The sequence below is a fragment of the Phyllostomus hastatus genome, unplaced genomic scaffold (genome assembly GCF_019186645.2).
Source record: "Phyllostomus hastatus isolate PE091 unplaced genomic scaffold, TTU_PhHast_1.1 phas_scaffold_1066, whole genome shotgun sequence".
Classification (NCBI taxonomy): Eukaryota; Metazoa; Chordata; class Mammalia; order Chiroptera; family Phyllostomidae; genus Phyllostomus; species Phyllostomus hastatus.
The window spans coordinates 33,508,642-33,522,899 of NW_025334004.1; the positions used below are offsets into that span (position 1 = coordinate 33,508,642).

At 64.7% G+C, this 14,258-nt stretch overlaps 1 protein-coding gene across 6 annotated transcripts in view; it reads left to right on the forward strand.

Annotated features, from left to right (window-relative positions):
- MGMT (O-6-methylguanine-DNA methyltransferase) overlaps positions 1-14,258 on the forward strand; it is a 109,383-nt gene that overhangs the window by 16,269 nt on the left and 78,856 nt on the right. For 5 of the 6 annotated variants that reach the window (XM_045854298.1, XM_045854297.1, XM_045854296.1 and 2 more), the window contains one exon: positions 10,161-10,297. In XM_045854298.1, the coding sequence (XP_045710254.1) occupies positions 10,173-10,297 (125 nt within the window). In that variant the 5' untranslated portion in view covers positions 10,161-10,172. Of the gene's footprint in view, positions 1-602; positions 628-10,160; positions 10,298-14,258 lie in introns of those variants that run through there. The other variant, XM_045854295.1, reaches the window with a different exon arrangement.

Sequence of the window (14,258 nt, forward strand, 5' to 3'; positions counted from 1 at the left end):
GCCTCTCCAAGCGTCCGCTTTGTAAAACCGGGTTATTTAAGCCAGTTGTTTCAGAAACTGTGAACAGTTGCTTGGTCCTTAGGCGTTTGGGTTTCCTTGTGAGAGGGAAGCGCTTATGCAAGTTCACGGTGTCTCTGTCCCCGGAGCGGTAAGGCCCTCGCCGCTCGCTGACTGTGGGTGCTGGCGCCGGCGGGTGAGCCGCCGCGCCTTCGGACGTCCGGGTGCCCGCAGAGAAGGGACATGCTGCTCCTGCCTCTCTCTCGCCCGGGCCCCCGCCGGGGTTCTGGAACCGTTCCCGGGAGCCCTCCCCGGCCCCGCGCCGCCGCTGCGGCAGTGGCAGCGGAGGGGCGGCGCGATAACGCGGACGCAGGCTCGCTGTCAGGCGGGGAGGCGGCCCGCGGTCCCCTCGCGGGCTTATCTCCTTCCACCAGACCCCGTCTCCCCGCTCCCGGGCGGGGCGTCTTCCCCGCGGTGAAAGGACGTCAGGGCGTCACCGGGATGTTCGGTCCTGCCGAGACGGCCGGCGTCTGGTCCCAGAGAATGGAATGACATTCCCAAAGCCTCCGCAGGGCCAGTCCGGGTCGCCCCGTGTCCAGCAGGACGGCGCCGACAAGATTGATGCTGCCCGTGAGTCCCAGGAGGACCGCGTCGGGGGTGGGGGCGGCACTGGCAGACCTCCCGAGCGCGGGGTGCGGGGTAGGGGGTGGGGGGTGCTCCGCGGGCAGAGTGAGGGGCCATGCGGCCTGGTGCCGGCCACTCGCAGCCTAGCCTCCCTTTTAAGTTGGTCCTCACTCTTTCTAAGGAATGAAAACCTTGTTTCTTTGGGGTCGGGCATCCTCACCGACGGGAAGCTGTTCTATGAATATTTAAGGGAACACGAGTGTCTGGAATTTTCACTGTTACTGATCTTCCTCCCGCCCTTCCCCCCCCCCGCCACCCCCCCAGAGCGGCTGTCCCACTACGGAGTCGCGGGTCCCCCATCCAGTGAGCGCGGCTCACGCTTTGTGAAGGTCGGACGAGCGACCCGTGAGGGAGAGACCGCCTTCACCGCAAGATGAATGCCTGGGCCCGAGGGACTTAACATTTTAGTGAAATCTGAATCTGTGTGGTTTTTCTGGGTGTGTTTTCAACCTCTGGCTTCCTTATAAAAATGTCTAAATAACACACGGGCGGCCCTCCCTGGCCGTGGCTTCCACCGGTGCCACGTGGCCTGGCCCGGGCTCCACTCCGGGTTTGGGGGCGGAGCCAGCCCTCCCGGGCTCCGCCCCACCAGCCCCGTGGGGTCCAGGGTCGGGGCGCCGGGGCTGGCTGTCTCCGCGGCGCCGTGCTCCTGGGGAAAACGACACGGAGAAACGTCCGACCGGGACGGTGTTCTGCTTTGTTTTGAATCAGCGCACCCGCGGCGGCACCCTCTTCCCTGGGAAGGGCTGCGCTCGGACGCAGCTTTCTCTCTCGTGTTGTCACTGTGGTCCCCTCGAGTGTGGCCGGAGAGGCCTGGTGGGGCGGGGGCCCGCGCATCAGCGTCCTGGGTGGCATCTGACTCCGGGCAGGAGGGCCCGTCCCCGGGTCCGAGTCTCGAAGACAGACAGCTGCTGGCCCGCTGGCCCCGGCCTTACTTTATGGCCCATCCAACCTTTCCCCGCCCCGGCCCCAGCTCACATCCCCTCCCCGGACCTGGGCCTCGGCACCCGCACGGCTCACCGGCAAACACGCAGCGCCCCGCGGACGCACAGGGACATCCCTGCGCACCGTCCAGCTCGTGTCCTGGTCCCTCTGGTTCGAATCCATCGCAAAGGTCGCGTCCTAGCCTGTGGCTTCCCGTGCTCACCACTCCCTCGGGGACAGGGCCACCGGCGCTCGTCGTCTGCTCGCGCTCACACATGCGTGGGCTCTTCCACACAGACCCCGGCACACCCGTGCCTGCGGGGGCTGACCGGCAAAACCCTCCTCGCGAGGAAGACTCATCCTGTGCGGGCCGGGCAGCCGGGCGGGCGGCCTGCGGCGTTCTTGCAACAACACGTGAGTCTGACAGAGGTCTAGGCTTTGACATCTGCTGGATTTGACCTTGGACACCCACCTGCCACTTACGTGCTGTGTGTGCCCTTGGGCTGGTTACCGAACATCTCAATCTGTGTCCTCAGCGGCAGGTAATTTGCCCCACCTGCGGGTTGCTGGGAGGAGTGAATGAGATAATGTATGTAAAGCACCTGGCCTGGTGCCAGGCATGTTTAGCTGATACATTCCAGTCCTGCCCAGCCAGACCTTTCCACAGTCCTTGTCGCGGGGTCGCCTGCGTGGAGGTGCAGAGCATGTGTCCTCTGGTGGGTCTGCTTGCTGGCCAGAGGGAGCCCAGCGAGCCCACGGGGGTGTCATTCGTCTCACGGAGGCCACGGGTCGTGTGCGCCCCGGCTGTGGCGCCCCCTACAGACCACTGCGGCCCGGGTCCGAGGCGGCTTCCTCCTGTGAAGACGAGACTGGGCTCTGGGCCGGCTGCCTTCCCGATGGCCTGCGCCCCCGTGGCGCCTCCTGCCACCTGGGATTCACCGGGGGGAAGACCGATGTGGGGACTGTGGGGCTCCTCCCTTTCTTCCTGGGTTTCGAGTCAAGTGACGTTCCTTTCTTTCCCCTCTTCTTTCCTTTTCTTCAGCAATACGTTTTGGGGGGAAGCCAGCACCTACCGCTGCCCGCACAGGGCTGCCCGCCCCCTCCCCCCGGAGACGGCGCGGGCTCTAGAAGCAGCGGGGCCCGAACAACAAAACGCGGGGACTCGCCCAGGCCCAGGCCGGGGCAGCGCCTGTTCCCCAGGGGACTCGACCCCGAGTCTCGTTCACGGTGCAGACGGGGCGGACGAGTCTGCACACAGACGCTTAGAGTTACTGTAAAGTCACGTGTGTTTACGTGCACGGGCCGTGGCGGACCGTGGAAAGGGAAAGGGAGGCCGGGTGAGGGCCTCGCCCGTACTGCCGGAGAGTTTCCTTTTTTTTCCTTTTTTTTTTATTATCATCCTCCCGCCCCTGCTCTTCAGGTGGGCAGCTGTTCTCGCGTTATGAAGGATGATGGATGGCGCCGGAAAGTTTCTCCGGAAGCGCTCGCGATATTGTGCAATGCACTTGGGGTCAGCCGCACTTGACTGAGGCGTGATTTATCCCCTGGCCCTGCCGCTGCCCGAGATAAAGCTGCCGTTTTATCAAAAATGCCAGCCGCGGTGATTTAGAATTTATAAACCTCCGTCTTCCAATAATTGTTCTGATTACTTTCTGCCCGGGCAATAAAATGATAAAGGTAATTGCGCACAACGGTGAGACAGCCCCGGAATACAATGAAATTAACCCGCATTAGCTCGGCTCGTCCGGGAGGCGTGTTTATGAAACGGGGTGTCGCGGGGGGGGGCGGCGGTGGAGTCCGAGCTTTGAGGCCGTAATGTGAGCCCTCCTTGAGATCTGAAAGGAGACCCTTTCTGCTGAGCGTGATTGTGCTTTTGAAATCGCGTCGAAGGGATCCTTCTGCCTGGCAACAGGGACGCCTCTGGAAGGTGGGGTCTTCTGCTGTGCCGTGGGCCCAGCTGCGGCCCCCCTTCTGCGGCGGTTTCGGCTTCAGCTCCGGGGAGCCCAGGCTGGCGCGGACCAGGACTTCCGTGGGCTCCAGGGCTGGGGACTTGGTTCTGTTTTTAGTGCTGCCCTTGTCGGCGTGCGGCACGTGAGGGCGCTGCAGGCTGCTTGATGACCCCCGCTCGCTCAGGGCGGCCCCACGCTTTCCGGAACGGTCTGCATCCCTGGTCTGGTCCTGTGCGTGGGAGTGGCTCCCGGTCACGGTGATCAGACGGTGTGATGTGGTCAGGAACGTCCCAGGTCCCTTCCTGAGGAGGGGCCCGCGGCGGCGGCCTGCAGGCCGACCTCTGAGCAGCAAGTGCGCTTGCTCTCCTGCTCGGCGTGGCTCCCCACCACTGGCACGGCCAGCCTGGCCCCCCTCCGCACGCCGCTCTCCAGGCCTCGGCCGGTCCCACGGCTCTGCCCGCCGCCGGCTGGCTGTCCACCTGCCGGCCCTCCCTCCGCTTATGTCTGCGGGGCGCCGTGACCCCGAGTTCTCCGTCTGTGTCCCCGGCACTCCAGCCCCTCCCCTTCCAGCAGCTCCTTCATGAGCCCCTCTGACCTCCCACCCACCCTCTGAAACCCTTCCTGCCCTGAAGACTTCCTTGGCTTCACCCCACCCACAAATGGGGGTGTCTTGGTTTTCAGGGGATCCTCCCTGAACCTTTTCTCTGGGTCTTTTTTTGGGGGGTGACATGAATAAATAGTGAAGGGTGGGCCCGGAAGCCAGAGGGAATCGGGATGTCAGTCCTGCCACAGTGGCTTGTGCCCTTGGCCAGGTGGCAGGAGGCCCCCGTGAGCCTCAGCTTCCCCGTGTGTGAATCAGGGCTCCCGCGCAGACCCAGGTAAGACGGGGCCGCGAGGCCCGGGGCGTCGGCGGTGCCGGGGAGGGAGACCGCGCATGGCGAGCAGCGGTGCATCCCGATGAGCCGTCGGTGCAGAGCCCCTGACGCCCGCCTCTCCTGGCTTGTGTGACACGCACACGCCCGCCTCGCGCAGGGCCGCAGATCTGTGTGCGGCCGCGCCCCGCCGCTGGCCGCGGCCCCCCGGCCAGGGGGTCACCTGGAGTCAGAGAACCGGGAGGCGGTGTCAGGACGCCTTGGCCGCGGCCGCCGTGAATCATGACTTAACGGCGCTCATTAGGGCCCGGCTATGGCGAGGCCGTCCGCGAGGGGAAGAGCCTGTCCTCTCCTCCGGGGGCATAATTAATTCGCGGAGTCCATGGTCTTGAAGGATCTACTCTAAGACAAAGGCCTGGTATTTTATTCTTGCGTTTACTAGTGTTTAATCAAACGGGAAGTGCACTTTCGGTCTGGAAATCTTGGCTGCAGCCGCAGGATTCGATTGAATTATTGTTCGAAGAGTGAAAGGTATAGAATTATGTGTCCGAGTCATCAAGCCGCCGGTCGGTTCTGGGCGGAAGGTAGCCGACTTGGACATAAAACTTCCTGCCGCCGCACGTTGGTCGCTCAGAAGCAGCGCACACCCTGCGCGGCGGCTGGGCCTTGACGCGGGGACGGTGCCTGTCCCTCCCAGGGCCTCGCGCCCTCAAGGCCCCGCGCGTGTCGGTCGCCGGAGCGTGTCCGGAACTCGGGGGCACCCTGCCGTAAATCACGCCGCACGTCTCACGGAGAAGCCCCCGTGGGGAAACGTCGAGACACTCATTCACGCCCGGGGACCCGGGGCGGGTGGGGGGGCTTCCTTCTGGGTCTGAGCCGTGCCGGGCCCCGGGGCTGGGCGGGGAGCAGCCGGCCCTCCCCGGCCCGTGCATCAGAGACTCCGGGAGCGTTAGCGCCCGCGTGCTGCTGAAGGCGGTGGTGGCAGAGACAAGGGGGTGGGCCTGGGGTTGCGGGTCTGCAGGGCTCGCCCGTCGATGGTGGGGAGCAGGACCCGCCAGCACAGGGCCGGGGCACCTGGGGATCACTGTGCGTGCCGTCCGGTCGGCGGGCGTGGGGGCCCTGCCCGGGCGCAGCCACCAGGTGCTGTGGACTCAGTCCCCGGCGTCTGCAGGGGCAGAAGCCGGCAGCGGAGCGTGTCCTGCTGAACGGAGGCATCTCTGCTACATCCCAGGTCCCCTCAGCTGTCTGCCCCTGCGCGTGCCTGGTTCTGCCCCCCGAAACGCAAGCCCCTCCAGGAGGTGCGGGGTTCACTCGTGTTTGTGGCCTGGCTCCCTCCCCTGTGGGGCTGCTCTGCGACGGACTGATGGACCGAGCGGCACGCCTTGGAGCTGCGCTGTTGCCCCCGCCCCCCACAGCCCCTCCCAGAGCAGGGGCCGCCGGGGGGCGGGTGGCGGGCAGGATTCTCCGCCCCTGGGGTCTGGGAGCCCAGCAGGTGGGGGCCTATCTGGAACCCCCTCTTTCACCCCCACGAAACTTTTGTAGAGCAGCTTTGGGTTCGTAACAAAACTGAGCAGGAGTGACACGGCTCCCAGCCCCCCCCCGGGCCCCCCTGCGGCCGCCCCCCCATCACCCGCCCTCCCCGCAGGGACGTTGTGCGCAGTTCACGTCAGGACTCACTGTGGGTGTCCTGAGTGTTTGGGTGGATGTGCGATGGCTGCACCCTCCCCGGGACGCCTCCCAGGGAGGCTTTGCTGCCCCAGGGATTCCCCCGCGCTCCCCATTCAACCCACCGCACCGCCCGCCCCCCCCCAGACCCTGGCAACCCTGATCCCGCCGCTGGGCCCCGAGACTGGCCTGTTCTGGAGCACCACGTGGCTGGGGCCCCACAGTAGTCGGCCCTGTCAGCGGGCGGCCGGGTGCCTCGTTTGAGGAGCGCCCCGAGAAGGCCGGCCCTGTCTCCCCTCTCGCCCCTCCCGCGCTCTCTGGCGCAGGGCCCCGAGGCTGGAGGCGGTTAAAAGGGAGAGGCGCGGAACCGCGCGGAGGGTTCTGGAAGGGCGGTTTCTGGACAGGCGTGCGTGCCCAGGAGCTGCCGGGGGAGGGAGGGGGAGGAGGAGGAGGAGGACGAGTGTGGCGCTGGGTTTCCTGCGTTTCATCCAGCGGGAGCCCGGCCTCCGGCGCCAGCTGCGTAATGTGAACATTAAACGCCGTTCGTGTTAAAAGGGAGATGAAACGAAGCTCACTTCATTTTTTCAGAGGTCTCCAAACAGGCATGAAAAATCCATTTTTTTCTGCCACCAATTACTGTCAGCACGCGTGTGGCTTAGGGTGGCTGCCGTCCCACGGAGCAGGAGCTGGCCCGGCGGCTCTGCACGGCCGGGCTGTGGGTGGCGGGGTTCGTGCCCCTGAGAGTCGGGGGAGTGGGGGGTGGGGAGCCTGCGGCTGACCCTCGGGGCCCGTGGAGCCCTGAGAAGGCCCGGCCAGCGGCCAGGGCTGCAGGTCCGGGTCTCCCGGAGGCTTCGCACAGTGTGAGCGGGTCTGTCGGGCGGGGCTGTTGGCCGAGGTGCGGGAACGGGGCTGCGGGAGCCTCCTCCTCAGGCGGGCTCTGGGCCCCCGTCCGGGCCTCCAACCAGAGGCAAGGGGTGGGCAGGGCACTGGCGGCAGCGGTGGCAGCATCCTGTCTCCCGGGGCGACGGTGGCAACAGCGGCAGCTGCGTGCCCGCGGTCCCGGCCACCCCCACAGGTGTTTCCTGAGGCCGGGTTTCGGCCGCCCTTGGACCGTGGCCAGCCTCGGTTCCTGCCGTTTTCTCAGCCGGCTTCCCCGGCCTTCCCAGAAGTTCCGAGAGTTATGGGACAGCCCATCAGTAAATTGCTTTTGTGCCTAAATTAGCTGGTCCCGGCTTCTGAGGCCTGCGCTTTGGAGCCCCACCCACAGCGGGCTTGGGGCTTGGGTCAGGCCCTGACCTGGGGCCCGAGCCAGGTCTCCTGAGCCGGGGTCTGCTGAGCGGCAGCCCGGGGCCCGTCGGGAGCCAGTGCTTCCGAGCAGGGACCCGGCGGGAGGCGCCAGTCGTGGGGGCGGTTTTGCGAAGCTGTGCAAACACACACAGGCTGGCGTTGCCGCGAGACCGCCCCGAGCCTTCACACGCTGGCACGCGGGCTGCGTGTTCCCGGGGGTGGGGGTGGGGGTGGGGGTGACGTGTCCAGTCCGCCCCCCGGGCCCCAGAACCGTCCTGTGCCCACCCCCCTGGGGCGCAGTCTGGAGAAGGGAGAGCTGGGCCCTCGCCCTGGGTGGGGACACACAGCCGGGCCCGCGCGTGTGCGTGCGTGCGTGTGCGTGCGTGCGTGTGTGTGCGTGTGACGCCTCTGACTTCAGAGGGACGCCGACTCGCTGCGGCGCAGGACGATGTGCCCAGATGTGCGGGGCGGGGGGGAGGGCGGGGGGGGCAGCTGTTGGCTCCGGCTCCACCAATGAGGAGAGGCCCCCGGGGAGCTGGGAGAAGGGGCAGCCATCTGCTTTTGAAGAATGGTCATTTTTTAAGTCTTTAAAAATGTATTTTATTAATTATGCTGTTACAGTTGTCCCATTTTTTTCTTCCCTTTATTTCTCTCCGCCCTGTACCCCCTCCCCCCACTGTCATTCCCCACCTTAGTTCACGTCCGTGGGTCGTACACCCAAGTTCTCGGCTTCTCCACTTCACACACTGTTCTTACCGTACTCCTACCTATTCCGTGCCTCCCAACTATGTTTCTTATTCCCTGCACCTGTTCCCCCATTCTCCCCTCCCCACTGATAACCCTCCGTGTGATCTCCATTTCTGTGGTTCTGTCCCTGTTCTAGTTGTTGGCTTAGTTTGTTTTTGTTTTTGTGTTTTTTAGGTTTGATCATTGATAGTTGTGAGTTTGTCATTTTACTGTTTGTATTTTTGATCTTCTTTTTCTTAGACAAGTCCCTTTAACATTTCATTCAATAAGGGCTGGGTAATGATGAACCTCTTTAACTTGACCTTATCTGAGAAGCACTTTATCTGCCCTTCCATTCTAAATGAAAGCTTTGCTGGATAGAGCAATCTGGGATGTAGGTCCTTGGCTTTCATGACCTGGAATACTTCTTTCCAGCCCCCTCTTGCCCGCAAAGTCTCTTCGGAGAAGTCAGCTGATGGTGTGCTGACACTGTTGGGCAAGGCTCTGCAGAGGCGAGGAGACCCCCCGGGTGACGAGATCAGAGGCTGAGGCCGTCCCAGGTGCCCGGCCTCACCTGTGTTCGGGCTGGTCCCGGGCTGACCCCGTGGGTCAGGGACGATTTACCCGCACAGAGCCTCACTGAACCAGGGGGCACGAGGGCTGCGGCTCACTGCCGGCCGCGGGCCCTGAAGCAGTTGGCAGCCGGCACGTTCTCGGATGGGCAGGGGGTGGGGGAGCCCAGGCGTGAGGAGGCCCCAGGTGTCCTTCCTCGTGTGGGCGAGAGCTGAGGCGCCTCGTGGACGGCGGCGTGCCCGCGGGAGGGGGCGGCAGCGGTGGAGTCCGGGGCTGCCCGAGAGGCAGGTGTGCGGGGCAGGCGAGGCTGGTCCGGGGCGGCGTGCTGGCGTCCGCCTGTTTCAGGTGCGTCGGGGTGGACGGGCGCGAGGGCCCTCACTGACTCGCTCCGTCTGGGCTGGGGAGGAGTGTGCAGGGGGACAGTTTCGGACGATTGGTTGGAGGTGTCTCCAGGACAGAGAAGCAGAGATGGAGCCCAGGAGGTGCTGGCAGCACCTGGTGGGGTGCGCAGGGTCCCAATGGGTGGGCGGGCGGGCGGGCAGCTGAGTCGGCTTATCCGGTGTGACTGGGTGGGTGGGAGGTGGAACTCTGGGAAACTCGGACTAGACAGGAAGGGAGGGGGCCCAGACGGCGGCAGAGCAGGGGGCGGGCGCGGCTGGGCGGGTCCGTCACTGCACAACCTTCTCGTCTCGTGAGCTACGACCGACTTGTCGCCCCCCCGGAGTGAGCGTGGGTTCCATGAAGCGGGAACCGGCTCGAACCCCTCCCCGGCGTCCCCTGCTTTCAGTGAGTCCGGGCCTCCGTTCGAGCCTCTGTTATGGCGGCCGAGGTTAACGAACGCCTGTCAAAGCCAGCGTGGAGGGTGCGCCGGGGCGGGGGGGCGGGGGGGGGCAGTGTCTTGATGCGCGAGTGCGTTCGTGTGAACGTGCGTGGGTTCCGGAGCCTTCCAGAGCGTGCGCTTCCCTTCGGCAGCGTGTGCTTCCCCGCCGCCTCCCGACACAGGTGCCGCGGGGCCCGTGCCCTCGCCTGGGTGAGACTTCGTCGCTGGATGTGCCTCCGCCAGGTCCCCCGTCCCGTCCTCAGGTCTTGTTCCCGAGACCCCGTGTGGCGACTGTTCCGGAACGTTGGTTCACGGAAGGGAGGGGAGCGTGGTGTCAGGGGCTTTTCTCGAGCAGGCTGTGTTTCAGGTGACCTTGAACACGGAGTGACCTTGTCACTCGGGGGTGACGCCCAGATGGCAGGGGACGTGTCCCTCGGGGAGGGGGAGGAGACGCCCACTGCTCCTGGTCCCTGCTCTGGGCAGTGACAGTGACTGTCCTCAACGTCACCGTGTTGTACGAGTGACACGTTACGTGAGCCAGTCCCAAAACGGGGGAGACTTTGGAACATGTTTCCCGCCTTAAGTAACCGGGGTGTCCGTTGTGTTCAGAACTGACCCAGCTCCTCCCCGCCCGCTTTCTCACTCCCAGAACTGTCCCTCCAGGTGCGTGGCAGGATGGACGCGGCCTGTGACCTGCGGCGCAGGACGGTGGCCAGCCCCCTGGGGCCGATCGAGGTGTCCGCGTGTGAGCGGGGTCTGCACAGCATCCGGCTGCTCGGCGGGGAGACGCCCAGCGCCAGGTGAGTGACTCCGGGCGACGCCCGCCCCGGGGGCCGGGGCCCGCGTGCCGTGCCCTGGCCGCGGGGCAGCGCCTCCCCCAGTGCGTGTCCGTCATCGCTGGCACCTGCTGCGCTCCTCGTCCGCACGCCCCCCCCGCACCGCCCCCCGTGATTCAGCGCGGGCACCTGCCCTCGGTCTGCGGGCTCCTGAGAGGCGTTGCGTGGCCTCGCTCTCACCTCGGCTCTGTGAGGTCGTGCGGCCGCCACTTGGTGGGCAGAGGTGGAGGTGGGGCGAGGAGGGGCTGGTGATAGGGTCTTGGGAGGGAGACTCGGGGGCGAGGGGCTGCCCCCTCTGTGTGCTTAAATTCAGCGCCGGAAATCCCACTGCAGGCCTGGCCCCTCTCTCCCCGGTCATTCCCCAACTCTGAACAGCGGGCAGCGGGCAGAGGGCGGCCCGGGAGGGGGGCGGTGCTGCCCAGGGTCTGACCGCGGGAGCCAGAGTCCCACGGTGCTGGGGCCTCTCGAGCTGCGTGCCCCCCAGTTCACATCCTCCCCGGAAACTCGTGCTCGAAACCCACGGTTCCAGAGAAAGCAGGACACGGGTGTCCTTCCTTATCACCTGTCCCCTGACGGCGTGTGGACGTGATGGCACCCAGAGCTCGTCAGGGGGCGGCGTGCCCGTGTCCGGGGACAGCCGAGCCGCACCAGGAGGGCGGGCCTGCAGCCCAGCCACCTCCGGGCCCCACGCCCTGCGCCGGGGGACGCGGCCCCGCTGCCGCCTTCTCCGCGGCCTGCGGTCGGGGCTGCTCGTTTCGCCGTGGGATCTTGATTCCCAGAGTTTCTATTGCTCGTGGTAGAGCGTTCGCATTTTCTGGTGCTGGAACTGTCTGCGACTGGAGAGCGATTCCCGGTTTTTTGTCTTCAGAGTGTGAACGCCCCTCAGGCTGTGCACCTGCAGATGGGCTCGGCGTGCTGGCCGCGTTTCCTGTGACTCGAACCCGCCGCCGGTAGCCGCAGGCCGGCTCGCACTTGGCACGCTGGCCCGCTCGGAATTCCTGGGCGTTCGAGGTTAACCCCGTGAAACACGGCCGCCCTCTGAGGCGCTGCGCTCTGTCGGGTTCACCAGAACTGTTTCCAGTCGCCGCCTCCAGGGAGGGAGACGAGTCTTTTTGGGTTAAAAACATGGATTAAAGTTAGGATCATGGGTCACATGTTTGTTCGCTCATTCTTTTTTTTTTATTTTATTTATTGACTTTTTTTAGAGAGGGAGAAAAACGTCCGTGTGTGGTTGCCTCTCACACGCCACCAACTGGGGACCTGGCCCACACCCCAGGCCTGTGCCCTGACTGGGAATCGAACCTGTGACCTTCCGGGTCACAGGCCGGCGCTCAGTGCACTGAGCGGCACCAGCCGGGGTGCGTGTGTGTGTGTGTGTGTGTGTGTGTGTGTGTGTGTGCTCCGAGTAGCAGTCTGTGCCTGCCGTGTGACAGCTGTGCCTCGGGGATGTGCCCTGGGGACACGGCGGCGGCGGTGGGGTACAGCCCCCACCTGAGAGCGAGCCCTGGCGATCGGGGCCAGACGAGGGACGGTGACCCGGAGCGTCCTGTAGCCCCTCCACATGGAGGCCGTGGGGACGGCCGAGACAGGCGACGGCATGGGCCCATGGTGCCCACTGGCAGGACGACGCGCGTGGCGTGTTGGGGGGGGGGTCTTCTCGCGGTGACCGCCCCCGATGGAGCCCCCGTCACACTTTCGAAGCTGCTCTTCCTGGGCCTTCCAGAAGGCCGGCCGCCGCTGCGCCGTCCCTGGCCGGCTTCTCCCAAAAAGAGCGGTTTTTCTTTTCTTAAAGTCATCTCAAAACAACACCCAGCGTGGGATCCGTACTTGTCCGGTCCGGGGCTCCGTCAGAAGAGTTATTGTAAGACCGAGCGCTGCTTTTATTAAAAGGAACGGGGCCGCTTATTTCCCTCAAAGTTTCTGGCGTGTTTAAATCTTCTCTGGGTAAACAGAACTTTTATTGGAAATAATATTTTGAGACTGACACCTCTCTGGCCGCCAGCGGTGCTGACAGCCCTGGGTTGCTGGGGGTCCTGCCCCCGGCCTGGGTCTCCCGGGTGGCTCCGGGCGGCCGTGGGCTTTGGAGTGGGGTTGGGGTTGGGGGTGTTGGGGGCTAGACGGGGAGAGTGGCGTCAGCCCCCCTCCTGCCCTCAGAAAGTGGGGGTGCAGGCACCGGATTATTCACCTTCGGGAGCTGACAAACAACTTTCGAGTTGCATCTGTAGCCCTAACATCTGAGGACCGACAGCATGTGCACGATTTATGGACGCCCTGAATTTAAACTCTCCGCCGTAAAATTTCGCTAAGGAGGGTCCCCATCTGCATCCGTTATTCCAAAATCCTTAACATTTCTTTAGCATAGGACACATTAAGGTATTTTTTTTCTTTTGCTTTCTGACACATCGTGTCTCAGGAAATCAGCTTGCCCGCATGAAACGTGATCTGTTTGCAAACTTGGATAGTTGTGCTGGTGGTGAAGCAGTCCGCGGATGATAAACTCTTTTGTCCAAGCATGGCTTCGGCGTTGCCTCGGAGAGACGCACGGCCGCCGTGAGAGGCCGCAGGAGGGCTCTGCCGCACGGGCGTCCCCCATCCCCCCCCCACCCCCGCTGAAGGCGTCACGGGCTAGTCCGAACCGACAGACCTAAAACATGTATGCCGTTCTCTTTGAAAAACCCATTTTCAGTTTCTTGGCCCGATACAGAGGCACAGAGCGGTGTCCGCTAGAGAGACGTTGTCATCACCCGGGCAGGGCGTGGGCAGGGCCGGGCCCGCGGTGGGGATCTCAGCAGCTGGGGTGGGGGGGCACTCTAAGGGGGGGCACCTTCCCAGGGGACAGGGGGCCGCAGAGGCTGGAGTAGTCGCCACGTGCGTCTGCAGCATCGATGCCCCCTGCCCACCCGCTCCCTTGCCCTTGTGGTGCGTGACCGGTGACATTTGCCATTTCACCACCTTGAAGGGGACAGCTCAGTGGCGTCAGGTTCATCCTCTGTGTTGAACGGTTGTCAGCGCCTCTGACGCCCGGCGTGGCCGGTCCCCCGAGCCGAGGGGAGCGCCTGGGCTCCAGGCCCCCTCGCGTGTCAGCAGGGCCGTGGGGCCTCGGACGGCAGGGGGGCCTCAGGGGGCCTTCTTGGGCCAGGGCAGGCGCTGGCCCTATGACTGTCCAGGTGATGCTTGTGAGGGGGCGGCCGCAGGCACGTCGTGTCCCAGTGGTGTCTGCACGGCACAGCGGTGCCGGGTTCGAGGACAAGGGAAGACGGGCCCGTGCCTTCTCACGCCTGCTGCTGACCTGCACGGACTGCAAGGACCGGTGCCGGGTGCCCCTCTGGCCAGAGCGGGCGGCTGCTCGTTCCCACGAGTGTGCGGTGACCTCGCTGTGCAGAGCGTGCCACGCAGCTGTCCCTGGGCCTGCGTCCGGGAAGGGGTCTCGCCTCCAGGGGCGGGGGCGGGGGAGGTTCTGCGCTCTGAACGCTCCTGCTGGTCCCCTGGGGACCCGCTGCCCCGATGCCCCTCTGCGTACAGGCCGCCTTGTGGGCAGCCACTCCTGGCGTTCGGGGCCCCTGGACGAAGGCGGGGGGCTCTCTGGGGACCCCCACGGAAGACTGCGGTGCAGGCACCCAAGTCCACGGGCCGAGGTGACACACCCTCGGGTCCCGGGTGAGCCCCCGTCTGCCGTGGGGACAGAGCCTTTTATCATTTCCTTCTGGCTGTTTCATTAACGTGCGTGCGAATGTTGAAAGCCCTTGTATAGTGCATTAAAAACTATGTCAGCTGCTCAGCTTTTCTCTATTTATTAAAACTTTTCAAGCAGTGAAAACATTTTACTTGTTAATGAGGGAAAGTGGGGAAATTAATGACACAGCGCTGGGACCCACGGACGTGCTTCCTCCTTCCTGAGCACGGCGGCGCCCCCTCCCCGCCCCCC